The sequence below is a fragment of the Meleagris gallopavo genome, chromosome 7, assembly GCF_000146605.3.
Source record: "Meleagris gallopavo isolate NT-WF06-2002-E0010 breed Aviagen turkey brand Nicholas breeding stock chromosome 7, Turkey_5.1, whole genome shotgun sequence".
Lineage (NCBI taxonomy): Eukaryota > Metazoa > Chordata > Aves > Galliformes > Phasianidae > Meleagris > Meleagris gallopavo.
The window spans coordinates 28204888-28225812 of NC_015017.2; the positions used below are offsets into that span (position 1 = coordinate 28204888).

A 20925-nucleotide genomic window follows, 5' to 3' on the forward strand; every position below is an offset into this window, starting at 1 on the left:
GTACAACGGAGCCTTTAAGTTCATTTTTGCAAGAGACCATTTTATTAAACTGACAGCCAGCTACTAAACCAAGTACCATTATTCCTAGTATGAAATCAAATATTCTCAAAATATTGAAGCACAACATTAAACATTTCACCCCTTTACATAAAAATCATTACCAACTAAGACTGTGAAGTGTAATGTCAACATTCTTGACAGTCTGAAGAACTACCCAGTATGACAGACAGCCTACACACAGAAAACAGGCAGATGTGATCAGACAATGCAGTCAGAAGTTGGTAATAAATGCCAGTTTCTGAAAATATTCCAGGTGGAGAAGACATATTTTTAATGCACAAGAAAACCATTTTTTTCTGTTTTCTTTTCTCTTCTAGTCTTTCTTAACCATCTCTCTTCTATTAATGTTTCAGCTTAAGAAACTTTTTTTTGAAGGATAGAAAAAAGACAGAATAGGGGCAAGGAGTTAGAGAGTTCAACACTAACTTTTAAACTTATTTTCATCAGAAAACAAAACCACAAATAAACAATGGTCTTGCTTATGGTTAATGGCCAGAATATCCATAAAATTTGCTTGTTCATTCTTGGAAATCATAATTCCTATGAAGACAAGTAGTTAAAGAAAATATTTCCTCTAATTAATACTTGAAAATACTTGCAGTATACATCGAGATACAACAATGTGAATACTAGTATAATCAAAAGAACTATGCAAGAGAAAAGGGAATATTTTTTATTTTTAACTGGCAGTTGTCTCATGTTTCAAGTGTTTAAACAAAAGGAATTAGGAGTGGATAAACTACAGAAAGTACTGAATTCGAAAGCAAAGACATGGAAGAATGAGGGAGTAGTTCAGAAATTAAGAATACTGCATTTGGTTATTCAGGGGGACTGAACTAAAAATATAAAGATATGCACTACAGCTCTTGGCTAAAGATTTTGTGCTTTTTCCAAACTACAGTAAGACAGGCAGTTGCACTTCAGTGTTTTTCTTCATGTAGGACTGCTGAAGCATTTGTGGCTTCGTTTCATTAAACTATAATACAACAGGTGGACAACAGGAATGCAAGTGGCACAATATCTGATAGGTTACTTTTTGTACCCAGTCGATCATGGGTAAAAACAGGTCCAATAAATTACGCAGGGCAGGAGACAGAACTATTTCCTTATGCTACTCATTAAAAGACAACTTGAAGATTAGGATTAGGTTTAGGACAAGTTCTGTGGTTCATGTGGAGTCTAAAAGAGGACTCAAAATCATGGACGTTCTAATTTTTAATTAGGTGGTTTAATTAGCTGTTTTAATTAGGTACCTCTCCAGAATGATGCAATACCCCTGAGAACATGCATTTCTCATGCGCATCGGAGTTGTTGGGTTTGGGTTTTTTTTTTTTTAATTATTTCAGGGGAAAAAAAGAATAATGGGCTTATGCTTCATCTGTATCAGAACTTGAAAAGATTTTTCCGTGATCAAAAAATAAGAACTGCTCAAATTTATAAATTCTAATATGCAGAAAAAGATCTGGTAATAGCAGAATTTCTGCATCTATCCATTGAAAATGTGAGAAGATTCAATTAATCATGGTATACTTGTGTGAAGAACAGAAAATTACATTCAAATATTTAAATAAAGTAAGTTTACTATTATATTTACTATATATATTTACTATAAATATTTACTAGTTTAGAAGAAATGTAAGTGAGCAAAATAAAGATATCAAGTTGCACTGGTGATTTAAAAGTCTTCAGTACTTCTCAGTGTGAAAAATAATTTTCACATTTATTTTATCAGAACACTGTGGTTTAACCTCGGCAGGCAGCTAAGCAGTGCACAACTGCTGGCTCACTTCTCACCCCCAACTCTCCCCAGTTTTGTTGTTCAGCATGATGTTATACAATACGGAACATGCCTTTCAACAGTGGGTACCAGCTACAGAGTTTTGTCCTCTTCTTGTGCACCCCCAACTTATTTGATGGCAGGCAGGTTGAAGAACGGAACAGATCCTGACTCTGTATAAGCACTGCTCAGCAACAACTATAACACTGCTGTGTTACCTGCGCTGTTTTAATTACAAACCCAGAATACAGCATCATAAAGCTTGTAGGAATAAAACTGTATCCAAACCAAACAAGTGCACAAACATGTATCAAATCTTCAAACATAAAATATTCTGTGTATTTGCACACAAAAAAGCGACAGAAATGAGTATTTCTACTATGACCATCTTGCTTTCACATGCAGAGTTAACTGTCAAAGAAATAAGAAATAGCTCAGAAAGAGACAAAATATACCAAATGCAGGTAAATATGAAAAAGCATAACATATGTAACTGCAACTTCTGAAAATTTACAAAATATTAACCCTCACTTCACAAGAGATATTAAGTGTCTTTCCAACCAGAAACATGGTATCAGAAAGCATCATATGAATGGAAGACTTCTACTGAGTACCTGTTCAGCCTCAGGTTGAAGATGAAGCCTGAAGATCTCACTACACAAAATTATTGCCTTGCCATGGCATGCAATGGTATGGAGTTATTCTGTTTCTTACCTTCGCCGCTTTCCATGCCTTCCACAAAAACGCCACCACACTGGGGCAGAATCCAATACCGGCGCCTGTAACGATCCTGACCAAACATCATTGAACGCAAACAATGTGAGGCTTCAAATAACTTCTTTCTGTACTGGCTTTGTTGCTGTTTAACATTTAAAAAAAAAAAAAAAAAATAAAAAAAAAAGGAGGTGTTACAATTGTATAGGTAGTAAAAAAAAAGTTTTTAAAAGTTTATTAAATTCTGGTTATTCTGGTTACCAGTGACCAGAATTTCAAGACTTAATCGAGGCGCTTTTAAAGGTTTTTTGTGTGTATTATATGGTACTCTTACTTATGATTGCTGTCTTGATTATTTGACTTGGAGAGATGCCTTGAAAAAAATAATTCAATCACTTCCTGATTTGTCTTATATGTATCAGCTTTCCTTTAAAAGCACATTTTTGCAACGCTAGGACCTGACATTTTTAACATTTGCTCTCACAGAAGAAAATGATTAATGAATACATTGCAAGGGAACATCTGAAATTCTATCAATTAAGGAGTAAATGGTATAAAGAGCACTTGAACACGGCCAAACGAGTGCCACTGCAGCCCAATGGAAAACTAATGAGATACTTTAATCAGCTCATAAAAGAGTATTCAAACAGAAAGAGTTGTCTGAGGGGAGCTACCAATAATTTTGGTTCCTTTGTTCACTTTTTGCTCTGCTAAATTGGCACTGTTGGAAGACAGGTATAATTCTGGACTGCTAATTTTTTGTAATTTGGATGTGAGAGAAACCAGGAGACAAAGTTTTAAATGACAGATTTCCTGACAGAAAGAATAAACTATTTAATAAAAACATGGGCCATGACTAGAGCCTGACCTATAGTACACTCTTATTTATGTTTCCTCTTCCTCTTTCATTGTTTCTTCTTTTGAAATCTGAAGCAAAAGTTCCTTGAGGTTCATCAGTTTTGAACAGTTGCAACAATTAGCCAACCATAGGAAAGGATAAGAACTGCCATCATTTGTATAAAGAAAATCTCACTGTCTCTTGGACACAAAGCTTTATGATCACTTTATAAATCAACAGACAGAAGTATATCAATTAGATCTGAACAACAACTTGTGATGTGGAAAGATATAATCAACAGCTTTCTGATCACTGATTGTGTGAAATCCACTAATGCAACAAATATTTATGGACTAAAATTCAGGTGCCATAAACAGCTGTAGCATTCGTATTTTCATTAAGTCAAAGTTGATTCTGATTAAAATTTATAATAAGGGAGAGCACTGAAGGCGATAGCTTGTAATTTCAACTCTTGAAATCCCACAGTCAAATACGAATTGCAACCAAGATGATCTCTCACCTTTGTCAGTTTTTCAATCTGCTTCTCTAGTTCTTCAACACTTGCTGTCTGGTCTCCATCATCCTATAATCACCAAACATGTCGTCACACCAAAACCATCTCAGGATAAAATCAGTCTATGTCTTATTAACTTTATAGTAGAAAAGACGTAACAGAAAATGAGCCTTCAAATGTGAAAGGCAAATGCTAAGGGTAAAAATGTTCAAATATTTGCCTGTTGAATGTGTTTGACCAGGAACAAAATGGCTGGAAAAAGACCTATCTTTCAACAGCATCACAGATACATATGTAGGAGAAAGACGGTGACAAAATATTGGCTAAAAACATTATTCTCTTTGTGTATAAACAACTACAGAATTTAGTCTTATATTCCAGGAAGCTTTTTGAATATTTGTGTATATTTCCAAGAGTTTTGCATGCAAGAAACAACAATCTGTTGAGTTTTATCAGTCAGTCTTTCATCAGAGCATACTTGTAATTTATTTCAATGTCTACAAGAAATTGTAGGGCCACTTCAAATGACACTTTAAATCACTGTAAGAGTTCCAGTATTATCCTTTCTGATTTTTGAAGAGGAATGCACCATGTCTACGGTTCATCCTTCTTAGTGTAGTTAAACATACAATTTATTTCCTTTAGAAAGAGCTTTATTTAGTTGAAGAAAATCTTTGGGGATAATGAGAAATTTAAAAATAATAATAATCTTAGGTGCTCCCAATTACTTACAACATAAGACAATGGTTTCATATTCCATGGCTCCAAAATTAGAGAATCAGAATGAAGCCTTCTAAAATACTACATACAGCACAAATGCAATGGAATACTTTTTCTGGAGGAGTTGTAAGACTTCCAGAGTACTAAACTGTAAGAGTGCATTTAAGGTAAACGATGAGTAGAAAGATGTGGGATTAGATTCCTAGATATTACCTATTTTAAACTCTGAAATATTATTTTGTAAGAAGACTATGCTATACCACTAAGGTATTTTCTTAAACTCATACAAAGTAATTGTAACAAATCCAGAGGAGCAGCAAAAAGAGCTGTTCCTACTCTAGAAACTAGTTGGGTCACTAATGAAGAGTGTTTCCAAAAATTTGAGTTCACACATTGCATGCATGCATTGTTCAAAGAGTTACTGGTATTTTGTATTGCTCCTTTCTTCATGCGGCATGAAAAGCTGGAGTTCTACAGTCAATGTTACGAGCCCATGGCATGCTACAAAAACTCATTTTGTCTACAGTAGATACAATTCAGCTCAAAATAACAATGTTCAATGATCCTTCCTGCATCTCATTCAATACTGACTAGTAAAAAACATTATCAACTTGTGTATCAGGTACAACTGAGCACTGAAAGGTACTTTCTTCAATATTCATTATCCTAGAAAAAGTTATGAAAAGGCATATGGCAACGTCACAGGTACGTTTTTTTAATAGACAAATGTTAAATACAACTTCACATGTCTTTTTAATTAAAAATGACCTTTATTCTCTACTAATAGAAACATCAGCTTATGCTAATTTGCTAAAAATGCTGTGGTTCTCAGGATCTTGTGCAAACTCCCAAAATTTCAAGAAAATTAAGATGAAGCCAAAACAAGCAGAAAGCTATCAAGAAAAGAAAAATACGCTCTTGAAAACAATTTACTAAAAAAATTAAATAAATTGGATGTAAAATACTTTTCCTTCATTCTTATTCTAAGACCTTGGGGAAGTGGTGCAGAGAACCCTAATGTTGCAGGGAAACAGAAGAGAAGCAAGTTTCAATTTACCAGTTAGTTCCATTTCAATATTTAAAATCTCCCACCTCATCCTCACAAACTTCTGCCTTCTTTCCTTTTTTCTCTTCTTTGTCCTCTTCATCCTCATCATCCTCATCTGCCTGATCATCACTATCATCATCGTCATCATCATCATAATCACTATCCCCACCCTTTCGTCTCCGTTTGCGGCCTGGTGTCGATGTTTCCAAAGAATGCGGCTCCTCTCCTACTTCACCACCTCCTGTAGCATCTCTTTTGCCAGTTTTTTTTGCATGAATGATTCTAAGACTTTAAAAACATGAGAAGGAGTGAAATTATGGAGCTTATTTGTAGCATAACCATACCTTTGTTCCTGTGTGATTAAAAGTGAAACATTTTATATCAAATTAGCTCTTCTGTTCTATGATGCTCTACATTTTATTACCTGTTTATTGCCATTAAGCAACAGGAAAAAAAATCAGGTTACAGAAAGCCCTTAAACCTCTTGTCCAATTCTGCCTAGAATTTCTGTTTCTTCCAGGTAAATTTTCATCACATAACCATTAAAAGAAATAGAATACAAGCGTGCTATTGAAAAGCTAGTAAAGACAATTAGAAGAAAGAACTATTTATCTTCTGTTTTATGCAATTAAGAGTATCTTTATAAAGCAACTGTCAAAAAAAAAAGGGGGAAAAATCCTAAGTTGAACATATGAAATTCTTTGTATGTGCATGGCAACAGCAAGGTTGTTTTTAAAGTAATTTTTTTTCATTTCAGATTTTTGTGGTTTTTTTTTTTTAATTATTATTTAGTTATTATATATTATTTCCCTTTAGCACAGGCCTTTGGCTGATCTTTCCATTCTATGACATATTTTCTTCTTTGAGAAGTCATGGTTACCTAAGCTATTAAGAGGCTCAATCAAATCCTTATTTTTCCTTTTATGAAAGAAAAAGGAAACTTACATACCAGTAATTATAGTTGTTGTAGACCTTCTTCTTCTATTAAAACCCTATAAGACAAGATCCCACACAGCAAAAATTACAGTTCCACCTATCAGGAAGCTAGCAGGCAAACATGCTGAATCGCAGGAGGTATAGATAGCCAGGCCTAATCACTTATAATGCAGACCAAAAAACGCAACTGACTCAGAAGAGATTCATAAACGTGTAGGGAAGACAAAGATTTTGTAAGAGATGGCTGGAAGAAGGTAGGATGGGAAAAGTAGAACGGTAACGACAAACACAATTACCAGCACGTAATTCTCCCTTGTCATACTTCTCTCTCTTCCCATCCTACAACACAATATTCCATACAGCAAGTGGCTACAAACATGATGAGTGTTGTAAAAGTACTTGCTTCTTGACAGATGGACTCTGACGGAAGTATCAGCTTTCTAAAACGCTGACAAAACCATGCCAGTACCAAACAGCACAGATTTTAATGAAGTTGTCACTGCTCAACTGGTAGTAGCCCTCTTACAGCTATTTTAGTAATTCATAATATTCTGGATAAAAAAAATTTCTCGAGCCTTCCAGTGAATTTGGAAGCAAGTACTATTTTCAGCTCTGGTACAAAAAGCTTTCGCTCACTGAGTCCAACTGAGATGTCTGTCGAGTTCGTTTTTCAGAAGATTTATTTTTTTCTACGGTAACTTCATACTATCAAGTCCTTTTCAGCTGGACTGGAAACTTGTCCCTCTGCACAGTAATCATGCACCAAACCAAGCCACTAGTCAGCAACTGCATTGAATGCTGTGTGATGGAACCATTTTAGAGACAAATCAGATTGAGATAATCTGGAAGACAATTCACTAAAAAAGCTAGCAGATGAAGTTCAGTGATCAGGAAACACATCCATGTATCTAAAATAAATGATAACAAATGAAAAAAGCTACTTTTGCTAGAACAGAGAACAAAGATACAATGCTGGAAAGCACCAAAGGAGGAAACTTGCATGATACTACAAGTAGGAATGGAAATAATTCAGAGATGCCCTCTTTTTACAACAACACAAGTATCAGAAAGCAGCTCTTTTTATACAAAATTGTGTAGAGGTAGAAATCAATGAGAATGTATCTTAGAAAAAAATGTTCAGATTTGTAAATATGGCATAACTTTCTTGCTACTACCTAAGTGCATGGCAAACAAAAGAAAATATTCACTCAAAAAACTTTCTTTCACTCATCTTTCTTTCACATAAAGACCAAAAAGACTTCTGTAATCATAAAGGATGCTGTGAAGTCCACTAGACAGAACAGTAGGCAATACTCAGATACGTGACTTAAGCCTGCTCTTCCTAACCTGTAATGTTCATCAGATCATGGAAGAAAAATTCACCTTCTGATTTATTTTTTAATCATTCATCGTAACTTCTGTACCGAAATCAACTATTAGGAAATAGCAAAGAACAGAAATTTAAACATCACATTCTCTTAACATTATTCTTCTTTCATTATTCTCTCAAATAATGAAAGTTTCCCAATTCAGAATTACCTCCTATGCAAACTCAGGATATAATTCCTACCCTTAGGTAACACTGGTTTTGATTTACCATCATCATCTACAGTTGAGATGGTCTCACTGGAGAGTAATTAACTTATAAGATGCGTGGCATAACACTGGAATGTAACGAAAATCTTGTTCTGCAGTATTTCAAAGTTTCGTAAAGAAACAGGCATTATCCTTAAAGATGCTATGTTCCATTTTTTAAATTGATTTTTACATTGACTAAGTGACAAAAGAGATGTCAAGAAGAAGGCATGTAGTGGAAGAGGAGACACTGGAAGTTACGATTATCTAGTAATAAAATCAGCTGAATCATCTCAGGTGAGACAGTCTTTTGACAATATTATCTGTGATACAGAAAGCACAAAGATGATTTGACCTGATGAGACAGATGCTTTTTTTTTTTCCTACAAAAATGGTGACTGGTATCAAGATTCACCCCTACATGCAATGGAGAAGGCACTAGATGCAGCCTCGCATTGCACTGAAGAAGCCAAAGCAGACCAGAGTTCAGTTTCTGACCATAAATGTTATTATACTTATCAATGAATTCAGTTCACATCCTTAAAGAAAAGGAAACAAAAACAAGCAAGAAAAAAAAGAGAGAGAAAAGGAAAAGAAAAGCTACAGGCTTTTGACTCCCCTTTTTCAGCCATTGTTTTTTATAAATCTTATCAACAGAATTTTTTATGCATGTGTGTATACATACATATAAGCACATGGAGATTTTGTGTGTGTGTGTGTGTGTGTGTGTGTGTGTGTGTGTCTGTATACGTGTATATATAAGTATATATATAATTTTTTTTTTCTTCTGATATTCTAGCTATCCAGTTGAGGAGCTAATCTCATCAACAGCTGGAGCATAAGCATAAAAAACAATCCATTCATGACAAAGCCTTCTGACACATGCAGAATCTCTTCTTATCTCACTTGGATGTACAGTAAGGCAACCTGGACATCATGGTATGATGATTTGCACAGCGTACACAGACACAGTCTGGTAAACCAGGCTGAGCTGGAACACATCCATTTCTCAGTATCCTTCATTCTACCACTACATGCTTCCCACATGACCAGTTTGTGTTTTGAGAGTCACGTAGAGGTTTGTGTGCATATAAGAAAACTACACATCCACTGATAATGTGGCAAGTAGTCAATAGACCAGATATTCCTAAAATAATTTGTAACCAGAGTGTTTAAAAACTAGACTTAGCCCCAAATGGTTGGGGAAGATAACACACAAAAACCTGGAAGCAGAAAAAAGATCAAACAGAAGACTTAAATGGACAGGTTTCTTTTCAGAGAAGCCCCAGAACAGCTCTAAGAGTTTATAAAAATCATCATCTGACATACAAAGAGAGCACTGTTTTAAACTGATCGATAAAGGCTTTTCTTAAAAGCTGCTGAGAGTTAATCAGAAAAAAAAAAGAAAAATTCAAAGATTTTGAATCAAGGATGAGATAGATGAGTCAAGTCTAGTGACTTCAAAGAAGCAGAGAATGTCTCAGAACACTCCTCCCACAGTACTTACACTTTACAGTAGGATCAGCACTACTGTTAGCTCATATGCACACAGGAAGGGGAAAAGCAAAAAATAGAGGAATGATTGTAGAAATGAAGAGGAGCATGAGACTTCAGGGTCTTACTCCCCACTATTTGAAGGCAAAGAAAAGAAAGATGAGAAAAAGGAGGATTCTAATCTACAAGTACTTACAGTTCGATGGAGGGAGAGAAAGACTAAGTGGCCCCATGGGGGACAAGGACAGGCAAGGGTCCCATTCTATTAAGAAATAACTGGCTAAATAGGACTTTACCAACACTTCTAGAACTATGTGGAATCATAGGATGGGTTACAGATGAAGACAGGAAAAGGCACGTGTACTACGCTAAGAGATACAATGCATTAAGCCTGCACAGACAGGGATTTGTCTTATTAGAAGAGAATTTCTTTTTATTGGTCTTATTTTTTCCCTCTACCTCCCTCTTGTCCTTCTTCTTTACTTCTTCCTTCTTCCTTCGCAGATACATTAAAGGGAAAAAAGGGAGAAACAAGATTAGAAACATAAGTACCTAAAGCAAGGGGTTAAGAAAGGATTCATCGTTCCTGGTAAGAGGGAAAGATGACCAAGAAAAAAAGAAAGTAGAGTCTGGCTATACATTTTTACCACCTGTGATTCATGAAATTTATGCCTTCCAGCTTCCTGGTAGTTGGAGCCATTATGCTTGCTGTATGGAATTTTGTCTTGTAGGATGGGAAAACAGTGGGTATGAAGCTGAAGACACTTTAAAAATTCAAATTTTACCTTAAATAAAAATATCAAAATATCTCAATGTTTGCATGCTAGAGATGATCCCTAAGTATAGGGAATGATGTAACAAACATAAAATGGAAGTGTTAATATTATGTAATATAAATCGGTAAAATTTGATGGGTGACTGTTGCATGAAAACCATGTTTTAAAATGCCTTTCAGAAGGAACACTGCTAAGTATGGTAGATCCAAATAAACTGATAATGTCAATCACAATATGACAGCTCCTGTAATATTCCAATAAAATAGATTTCACTTGTTTTTCCCCAAAGAATACAAAATGGACTTAATTATGAGGGGCAAAAATCCTCTGAATCTCATGCTTCTTTAACACGTTACAAAAGACCGGTGCAGGACCATTCTAAATTCACATCCACCTGAATTAGGCAGTTCAGTTACTAACTTCTTGGTAAACCTGTAATAGAACCAGCTAATTTTATCCTTAGAACCAACAGACCATATAGCAGCATATACGAGCAAATGCAAAAAAGCAACACATAGTAATACTCAAGAAAATGAAACTTACTTCCGAAGTTTGCCTTCAACCATCCATTTATCTCTCCTTAAGTTCGACATATAATCAATATTTTTATCAATTTCACTGTCAAAGACAAAATAATCCAAAGGTAATTGAAATACCATTAGCAGTGCACTTGCATGTCTTTTTCTGACAAAAATTTAATGGAGATTCTTTGTCTCAATAAATTATCTAAATAAACACTTAAAATACAAAATAAATAAGTTTAAAGTTAGGAAGTTCCAATATTAGAAACATCTGTGCTGTGTACAGTGTACAGACATCAGGCAGTTTTTGTTTACAATATGATGCAAGTTTGCAGAAGTATGCAATTGAAGAATTTGACATTTCTTCTAATAGCTTGCATTTAATGTGAAGCCTCCAACTGCATTAGCCAAAAAGCATCTTGTCCTACACACAAGTTATCACAAGTACATATACAGTATTTCACTGGGATCTGTTTTCTACAACCTAACATCTGTCTTCCTGTATAGAAACAGAAGAACAAGAGTGCTTAGGTATAGTAAACTCTCTGGGAACCTACATCAGAGAAATTCCAGACTCGACAGTTTAGCAGTTTGTACTTGTTTCAATGATGAAAATAAAGCACAACCCAGTTTTGAAAGACTGCTATGAATCTGGTTTTACAGTTGGTCATCTACAGTAAGCAAAGGAGTTCCTAGCTGTCATTAATTTGACTAAATGCACATTAACACTCTTACAAACTACTTGCATAGCACTCGCACCACTCAACTTGCCATTTCCCAGCTTTTTAAAACACAAAGAATTTCTTTCATTCTTGCATTGCACAAGACTGGTTAACTTTTGTAGTGTATCATACACCAAAAGACATAGAATTGGCAATGCAACAAAAGCAGTATTCAATTTGTCATATAAGACTATCAGAGTAAGCAAGCACACAGAGGTGTAGATATCCCAAAGGCTGCCACTTCCTCACTTTTTATCACATATTGCTACGGTTTTGTATGTTTTATGTGACAGCTACTTTTACTTATAGAGTGCTTTACATCACTGACTACACAAACTATACACTTTCTTGAATTACTGCCACAATAAATTAGGCTTCATACTTCAGCTTATGATCTACTTTGCATTTGAACAGAAGAGGATTTCAAAAAAAAAAAAAAAGGGAAAAAGAGTATTACAGAATCATTACACAAATCTTCTTAATTATTCCCCAGAATACTTAGTACATATCTTTGTAATCAATCACATCTTCAAGAACAGAATAAATTTTACTTCAAGTTTTGAAAGCAACAACAAAAAGCAGACCAAACAAGGAAAATTTCTAATCTTCCAAAATATCAGATGTACTTCATGTGAAGACAAGAAATAGTAACAGCATATTTCAGCTTACTTTCTAAAAACGTCAAGAAACATCTTGGAACAAAACAGTCTGTACAATGTTTTTAAATATAACATTTAAATAACTACTGTTACATATTTGTTTGAGAAGTAACTTACCTGACTACACTTTTGCTGCAAGCTAACTCATTGACAAGGAAAGCTAGCACTGCTGCTTTCTGAGCTGGAGTATGTGCCTGAAAAGCTTTTGTCTTCAAGCTCTCTGTAAGCTCAGTTTGCCCACAATGAGCCTCCATAAATATCTGCAAAATCTCAGACACGTTATCTCGATTGATGCCAACATTCAGTAAGTGCTCCCCAAGAATAGTTTTAGCCTAAAAAAAGGATGTTTCAATCAATCACATTTGAAAATGCACTCTGTATTACTGTTTATAAAATAGTTATGTGGTTTTATTTGCTTCTGTATACAAGGATTTCAGTGAGGATATTTCTTTTGACTACTCAAGTGAAGATCTTTAATGGAGAGAAAAAGAGAAGGACTGCTCCTTTACATGTTGTTAAGAATAGAGACAATACTAATATTAAATAAACAAGTTAAATAAGAAAAGGCATGGTGCAGGTGGACCATTTCACACACCATGAAGAAAGTATTCATAAGCCTAGGATTTGGGTTATTTTTCGTTTGGTTGGATTGCTGGTTTTTTGGTTTTTTTTATTATGGATTATTTTTTCATTACCTTGTATCCCGTAACAAGTCCTGGATCACAAACAGCTGCAGAGACAAGCTTTACAAGCAAGTCCTGTACTTCTCCTCTGCTGTCTCCTATGTTCAGCAAACCTTCTTGAAGAGTACTCAGGGAAGGCACATCCGTATTCACGTCAAAGCCAAGAACTTTACCAAAGTTACGCAAGAACTGTACGATCATGAGACAATCTGAAAAAGTGCTTCCAGACAGAACAAGGCCTGGGATGCGAGGCAGTTCTGGCAAAGGCTGAAATGGAAGGAAAAAAAAAAAAAAATTGGTAGTATATTTCAGAGGGTAACTTCTTTGATTAGTACTTTCATATGATCTACAGCATATGAACAGTAGAAGGGGAAGGCAATATAGGAGCTGCCCCCCACATCCCATCTATAAATTTAGTATAATGCTGAAATACCCTTCATTAACATTTATCTTTTCACTTATTTTAGGAGGGCATCAACTAATAATACTTCTTGTACAAGAAGGCTTTCATACCCTATTTGGAGCCAAAGTACTTTAAAAGGTGGTATTAAAGATCTCTGGGAGCAGTAGGAAGTGTAATTCTCCTCAGAAAGGTGGACTTGAATTTGATACAGGTGAAGTCCTGAAGGACAGGAACTGAAAACACAGAAGCCTGGAAGAACAGCATTTCAATAGAGAATAATGGCCTGTAGTAGTTGCACATTTGAGAAAAGTTCTCTTCAGTGCCTACATGTTGAGAAAACAGGCATGCTTCTGATGCAAAAGCAACTCAGACTAATGTAAATCAATTATGCGAATATACTTCAAGAAAAAGCCCACCTTTAAGCAAAAATGTGTTTTAACTAAGGAAATCAACACCACTTCAGAGTTTGTCTTATATGGTATTTATATATTTCAAATAGTAATATAATTATCCAAATCAACACTTGAATGGTTTGGCAATGGCTGCAAGTTCATATTTTCTCATAGACAGAGAAAATAAAATGGCTGCCTGGAAAATAATGCCTCGCATGTTATTATGTTGGCCCATGACATCAAAGGCAGATGTAGGTGGTGTGGGAGTAGAGGCTGAACCTTCCCACCAATATTACGTTACATTTTGTTGTTGGACAACATATGGCAGCAGACAGGCATTCTGACAGGATGGAGACTGACATGCAAGTGTGGGTGAAGCAAAGGTGTTAAACGGAATTCCTCCACACAGAAAAAAACTGCACCCACTGATATTCATTGACATTTATGGAGCCCACACAGTAAACGTGAGCACAGTGAGGCAGTGGGTGGTGAGTTTCAGCAGTGGCAACACTGGTCACCTCCACTGGTACATATTTTTACAAGCATAGCATGCAGGCTTTTCTTCATTGCTGGCAAAAATACACAGCTAGTGGCAGTGACTATGCTGAAAAATAGTGTTTTGTAGCTGAGAAATGTCCTCTAACAAATACTGCTGTTGTGTTCCTTGTATCTATTGCAGTTTCCATAGTAGTAAGTAGGAAGCATTACTTTCGGAGCGACAAAAGTACATTTTAAACTATTACAATTACCTTCTGGTCTGCTAAGCACATATCTTCATTAGGCTTCTTCAGCTCTTTCGCCATTTCTAGTTCCAGTCTTCGCTGTTCTAGTTTACGTTCTTTATTCAACCTTTTTTCATCACGTTTCTCTTGCTTCAATCGCTCTTTTTCCTTCAGGGGAATTAAAAGGGCAGAGAATAAAACCCATGACTATTTACAGAGGAACAATCTAAGAATCTGAAAAGCACTATTTATGTAATTTCAATAATTACCACAGCAATTAAAAGAATGCATTGAAGTAAAAGGCAGGTGGAATCTACACAAATAGAATCCCTCAGTTTGACCTGCAGGTCCTTGCTCAGCCATGCTGCTTTCCAGCCTCCTCTGCTTGATTTCTTGTGCTGGGAGACAGAGAGCTCTTGTGCTGTCAGAAAGGCATCCTTACAGAGTTGCCAGCTCTGCTCTGTTCCTGCCCCTAAGGACTGCTTCCCAGGGCATCTCATCCAGTGATTCCTTAAGCAGCCACAAGTTTGCTTGACTCCACCCATTCACCAGGCCCAGATGCCTTGAGACCACAAACTCACCCAGGACACATTTTTCTACAGCCCAGTGCCTCCAATCTCAACCTCTCTGATAAGCATTGGTGAACACCACTTCCAGCAATAATTCACCTATGGTTCTTCTGTCCAGTATCTGTACCAGGAAGCTATGCTCAAAGATATCTTAATCCAAATGTTTAGTTTTTCTTTTTACAGACTGTTACTTTTAAAAAGTTAAATTAATTTCATGAACATTCTTTAGTGTCTGAGAGAAGATTCAACTATTTCTCTGACAAACAGATGATATGATAATGGTTATATTACTTCAACCTCTTAACTACATCTACTTTATTTATACCATCACTAGCTTAAGAAGTCTCAGATTTCATATACAAAAAATAGTTCCATGTAAAAAAAATATAAAAAGTAAAACAAAAAGTTTAGTTACTATATTTTAGCACTGATACACCCTTGAAGATAAGATCAGGGTTTTATTTGCAAACAACCTCCCAAGATGAATCAAGATGCACATTAATTTATCCTTGTCTACTAAAAGTGGACAAAGAAAGCTAACTTATTTGCAAACATAAGCAGCTTCACTGCAAACGTTTGTCTTATGAAGGCTATAACCCACTTCCCTCTGCAGCCTTGTAATGAAATCAAGTCCAGACTTCTGAACTAGTTATTCAGCTAACTTCTATCAGGGTTACAATAGATTAAGAGCACGGAAACTTTGTTGTCTTTCAAATGGTGCTATGACTAAGAGGAATATTTAACTAGTTAAGGGTCTGATCAGTGTACTTGATAGAAGTACTTTGATAGGTATTGGTTTAGGTTGTGCAGATGCAGATTACCAGCTTCTCATGAACGCTTTTTTCCCCACCTGTAAGCAAGCCATCTAATATTCTTTAATTTATAAGCACGGTAACAATCTGAATTACTAAAAGCACTTTAATTTTGCAGTACTTTACAGGAGACACCTTAATTCAGTTGGCCAACGGACAACCAGTTAAGCAGTGCAGAAGGTGTGAAGAATCTTCATCACTAATCCTCATAATACTCAAGTGGTATCAGATCCAGTTGTGATACAATAAGTTTATATAAATGAAAGCAATCACTAGAAATATTAAGAAACACTTTTCATAAGCGAAGTGCAGCAATGTTGAAAATGGTTGAATAGTTTTCAGAAACAAAACAAAAAATCTAGATGTTCAGATGGTCAGCATCAGAAAAAGTCTGAAATTTTGTAAAGTGAAATCAAGCAGTGTTTTGCTATAAGCTTAATACTAATATGTTTTAAAAAGAAAGTAAGCCAAGTAACTAGAATCACAGCAAGATAAGGCAAAATGTTTGGATATAAAATAACAGGAACATTTAGGGCTCTACCTCCTGACTGAGAATTTCAGACTATGTATTTTAGTAAAGCAAAATGAGAGGTGAAGCATGTGTCTTCTGAAATGCAACAGTACGTTCTAAATTGAAAAAATACATTTATTATGATGTAATAACCCTACCTGCATGGTTTTATGCAAAATCCGCAAGTCCAGTAACTTTGGACTGGAATAAGATGTACAATCTTACCCCTAAGTACTGAATAAAAGTTGTTCAAGAAGTCAGACAAGTATGATTATGATCCATATATACTGTCCATGTACACAAGAACAATAGCAAAAAGAAAGAAAAAAAACAAACTTCCTTTCTAGGCAATACTGAGGGCTCTGAAGTCACTACGCAGTTCTTGATGTCTTGTGACAGAAAGACATCGTCATCGAGGGTGGAAGGAACCTTCTGAGATCATCCGTTCCACCTCTGCCCAGTAAAAACCCCACTCAAGTGGGCTGAGCTTAACAGCTTCCTTTGGGTCCTCGTGTTAAACCACCCTCAAAATAAACAAACTTTTCTTCCGTTTAAAGGAAATTCTTGTATTTAAATTTCTGCCAGTTGCTTCTTTTCCTGACTCTGCGCTGTGTACAAATGACACGACTGCAACTAGAGGCAAATGAAGGACAAAGCTCTTTTACAGATCACCGTGGAATGAAATGCTGAAAACATCAGAACTGTCAGAGCTCAATTACTCACTTCTGCTTTTTTACGTGCTTCCATGGCTTTCATAAGCATCATATGTTGTCTTCTCCTCTCTCGTTCCTATTGAAGCAGATACGATTAGAACAAAACCAATCCCACACATTCATACCAGTTAAAAAGTCGAGTGCAAGTTTAGCATTAATAGACAAGTCACAGTAAATACTAAATACAGAATGGCCAAGTCTGTGCATGTTTTAGTTCAGGTTTAGAAAGCAAAATACAAGAACAATCAAAAGCAAAAAGGTAAAGCAATGAACATGGAGACAGTGTAAAAAAGAAGCATACAGATTTACTTATGGTCAGTTGTGATGCTGCTCCTTCATAAGCTGGCAGAACAAAAAGCATAATGGTTGGCTGGAACAGGTCAGTTACCTTACATCTGCTATTAGGGAACTTGATATTTACTTCTTCAATAGCCAATTCAGCAGAAATTTTTAAAAGGGTTGTTTTAAATATTGCAAATATTAACATTTTTATGATCAAGCAACAAATTAGTATGACAAATTTTTGCAGCTCCAGATCAGTTCTAAACAAGTTAATGGTGGCACGTATACATACGTGCACTGAATTTATTGATGTCTTTCCCTCAGTACACTTCGTCAAATACATTAAGGAGCTGCATTCCAGAGCAGTATGTATGTTTTTTTCTTAAAAGCCTTAAATGCTGTAGAGTAGATCTTAACGCCAGTTAAGCAAAGTAAATGCTATCACCTAGTTCAGTGAGGCTACAATTATCAGTCTAATGTTTCACCTAACAATCACAATGCTATTTACTCTGACAGCTAATTTGTTCAGTACTTTACAAACTTCGGAGAGATACAATCCTGACTTCTTAAATAAGTTAATCCAAATCACTGCTAAAATCCTCTGGAAACATTCCAATGAACGGGACAAAGTTTAGAAAATTATTCATGTGACAACCTACTTATGTTTGCATTTGTTATTCCCTGATTTTATACATTAGTCCAACGTACACTGGGACATCAGCAACACAGATTACAGTTTAGAAAGTCATTTATAGATTGTCACACTCTATTTATATGTTTGAGACATCTTTTTTTTTTTTCTTAACAGACAAGACAAGCAGATGTATGCAATGCACTGCGCTGTAAAGCCATGCAGCAGTATGTAATATGACAGCAGCCAGTGCTACATTTTATGCATTGCTATGACAACCATATCACAACCAAATCACAATGCGGTGTTAGATGTACAAAAATAAACATACCCATACCATATCTAGTCTATGCCTCTCCAACTCCTGGTAGAAAGAGTTGGCACAGTATTATGAAACAGAAATCACAAAGTCATAAAACCACTTTAAAATCCCCCAAAAGACCCCAATACCAAAGCAAGCAACAAATCATAAGATGAAAGAAAAAATGTGCAGGAATCAAACCCAAAAATTTTAAAAGGGCATATTTAAAAGATTTTTATCCCCCATACAGCTTAAGTGCTGGTTTATAATTGGCATTCTGCCTGCCTGGTCAACTAAATGCATACTCACCTGGTGCTTGAGAAGAACAGCTTGTTGCCTTCGCATCTCTTTTTCCTTAAACAAAAGAAATGTATTCTACGTATCAAGACGTACATCCCAATATGCACATTTTGGTACAATGAAACAGCACATCCCAATAAAAATTTTATTTCATATATTGGCTACAGAAGAGTAATTGCATGTATTCTGAGTTTGGAATTCAGTGTTAAAGTACACCAAGAACAAACACTAAAGCAGTAAGAGAAGTGCACATATGAACTATTTCTTCCAATGTTTGCAGAAAAGTTCTAGAGGCTTCTCTACACACAGTCTGCACAAGACTTCATTTGCTGGGAAACAGCAAAATATTTTGATACAGTGCGCTTGAAAAAATATTGTGAATAATGCTGCTGTACAAGTATTCCAAGCTATGCAAACCAAATATCATGTAAGAAAAACTTCAAATAACATTATACAAAAATAGCATCTGCATAAATGTGCTTTTCTGTCTTTGTGTACCTCACATCTACAAGATGGTGTATGTTGCACATCTAAAAAACTTAGCATGTAATTCTAACAAATGTATTCATATGTCATATCTATTCAGTTCCATGCTCAGTGAATGACAGCTCCTGACTTTCTCTACTAACAAGTTATTAAAATAACTCACATTTGCAGCAGATCTAAACTAACCTTTATTCGTTTTTCAGCCTCCAGCAATTTAGCATTTGCTGCTTCTTCTTTCTTCTTCTTTTTTGCCTGTGCACACAAAATAGATCACTCAACAAGAACATCACAATTTGAAAATAATCTGTCTAGAAATAAACTACATCTTAAAGCATTCTAAGTGACATTATGTATTAAGAATACATTCCAAGCAATTTCTTCCTCACATCGCATAATTATTCATAATTGATTTTAATTCTTCATTTGGCTTTTATAACTATCAAAATCGGAACATGGGAAAAACAAAATATAAGTAGCAAAAAGATGAAACTACTAGTAGGAAACTTGAAAACTAGCAATCTCTCTGTTACTCCACTATCGTACCAGCATAGTATGTGGGCACAATACATATTTTGCAGCACATCCATTTCTGTAAGTGTTTTAAAACTGCTGCATTTCATTCAATGTATGGCATGATTCTGTGTTAACATCCTAACACTGCAAAGTTATACAGCTGAAGCTAGCAGCTTAACTACCCTATTTCTATTGGTTTTTGGATAACAAGATTATTTGTGCAGAAAGTAAGGAACTCATGAGTATCTCCAAGATTTGATTTTAAGTTAGACTTATTTCTTTTCTTTTTTTTTTCTTTTTCTGTAAGATGAAATATTTAATAACAGAATTTTTTTTATCTGATCCCCTAAGTGCATGTTGTTAGGTCTGCTTACTTGGTTACACTCCTCGCTACATGTGGGACTCCTAAAGGACAGCATTCTTAAAAAAAGAAATGCATTATTTGAGCCATTATGTCTACCTCTAAAATTTGTTGAGCTCGAAGTTCTTTCTCCATTCTGATTTGCTGGATACGCTTAATCTTCTCCTACAAAGGGAAGAAAATTTACTTTTTTTTTTTTTTCTTGTAAAGACAGTATGAAGAAAAGTTTACTTTTACATTACCAAAAAGCAAATAACAACAACAACAACAAAAACATTAGAAGATATCTGATACCCCTGAAGGAACCACTCACAGCTATGCATAAATGCACATGTTTAAGAAGTCATAGCAGTATTTACTTTTTTTTTTTTTTACTACCTTTAAGAGGAGCAGATGACTCTGTAAGTGCACTAGCTGCATTCACTCCTAACAGGCAATGGTAGAGATATCTAGGAATGAACAAAAATGGGAGCTGTACCATGAAAAGGGTGATTTGATGCAACCTCACCTAATAAGATATAGAGATCTCAAATCCTTAATTTCTACCATCGTTCTAGTGGTTTTTCAATCAATTTTGGGGCAACATGCAGAATCTGAGTACTGCTAAACCCAAAGTAAGTCAGCCAGTAAGCATCACACCCATGTAGCACGGAAAAGGCTTTCACAATTAAGTGGACTTCAGTATTCCCAGACAGAGACTTTGGGTTTTGATAGATTTGGACGTCTTAATTTGTAGTGTATATGAATGAATTTTCTACTTACTGAAGAGTAACAAGAATAACAAGAAATCAGCTTGAGGCAACAGCCACAAGCTGACACAAGCATGTGTCATTTCACACACACACACACACACACACACACACACACACACACACACAACAAACGTAAAAAA

At 35.5% G+C, this 20925-nt stretch overlaps 1 protein-coding gene across 1 annotated transcript in view; it reads right to left on the reverse strand.

The window, feature by feature from the left end:
- The window catches only part of BAZ2B (bromodomain adjacent to zinc finger domain 2B), a 31027-nt gene extending 10806 nt beyond the window's left edge, over positions 1-20221 (reverse strand). Inside the window, 12 exon segments of the mRNA XM_031554251.1 lie at positions 2552-2696; positions 3910-3972; positions 5716-5959; positions 10996-11070; positions 12472-12686; positions 13050-13304; positions 14582-14722; positions 17170-17235; positions 18404-18436; positions 18683-18727; positions 19346-19411; positions 20133-20221. Coding sequence (XP_031410111.1) covers positions 2552-2696; positions 3910-3972; positions 5716-5959; positions 10996-11070; positions 12472-12686; positions 13050-13304; positions 14582-14722; positions 17170-17235; positions 18404-18436; positions 18683-18727; positions 19346-19411; positions 20133-20168 — 1384 coding nt within the window. The 5' untranslated portion in view covers positions 20169-20221.
- Positions 20222-20925: the final 704 nt, after the last annotated feature.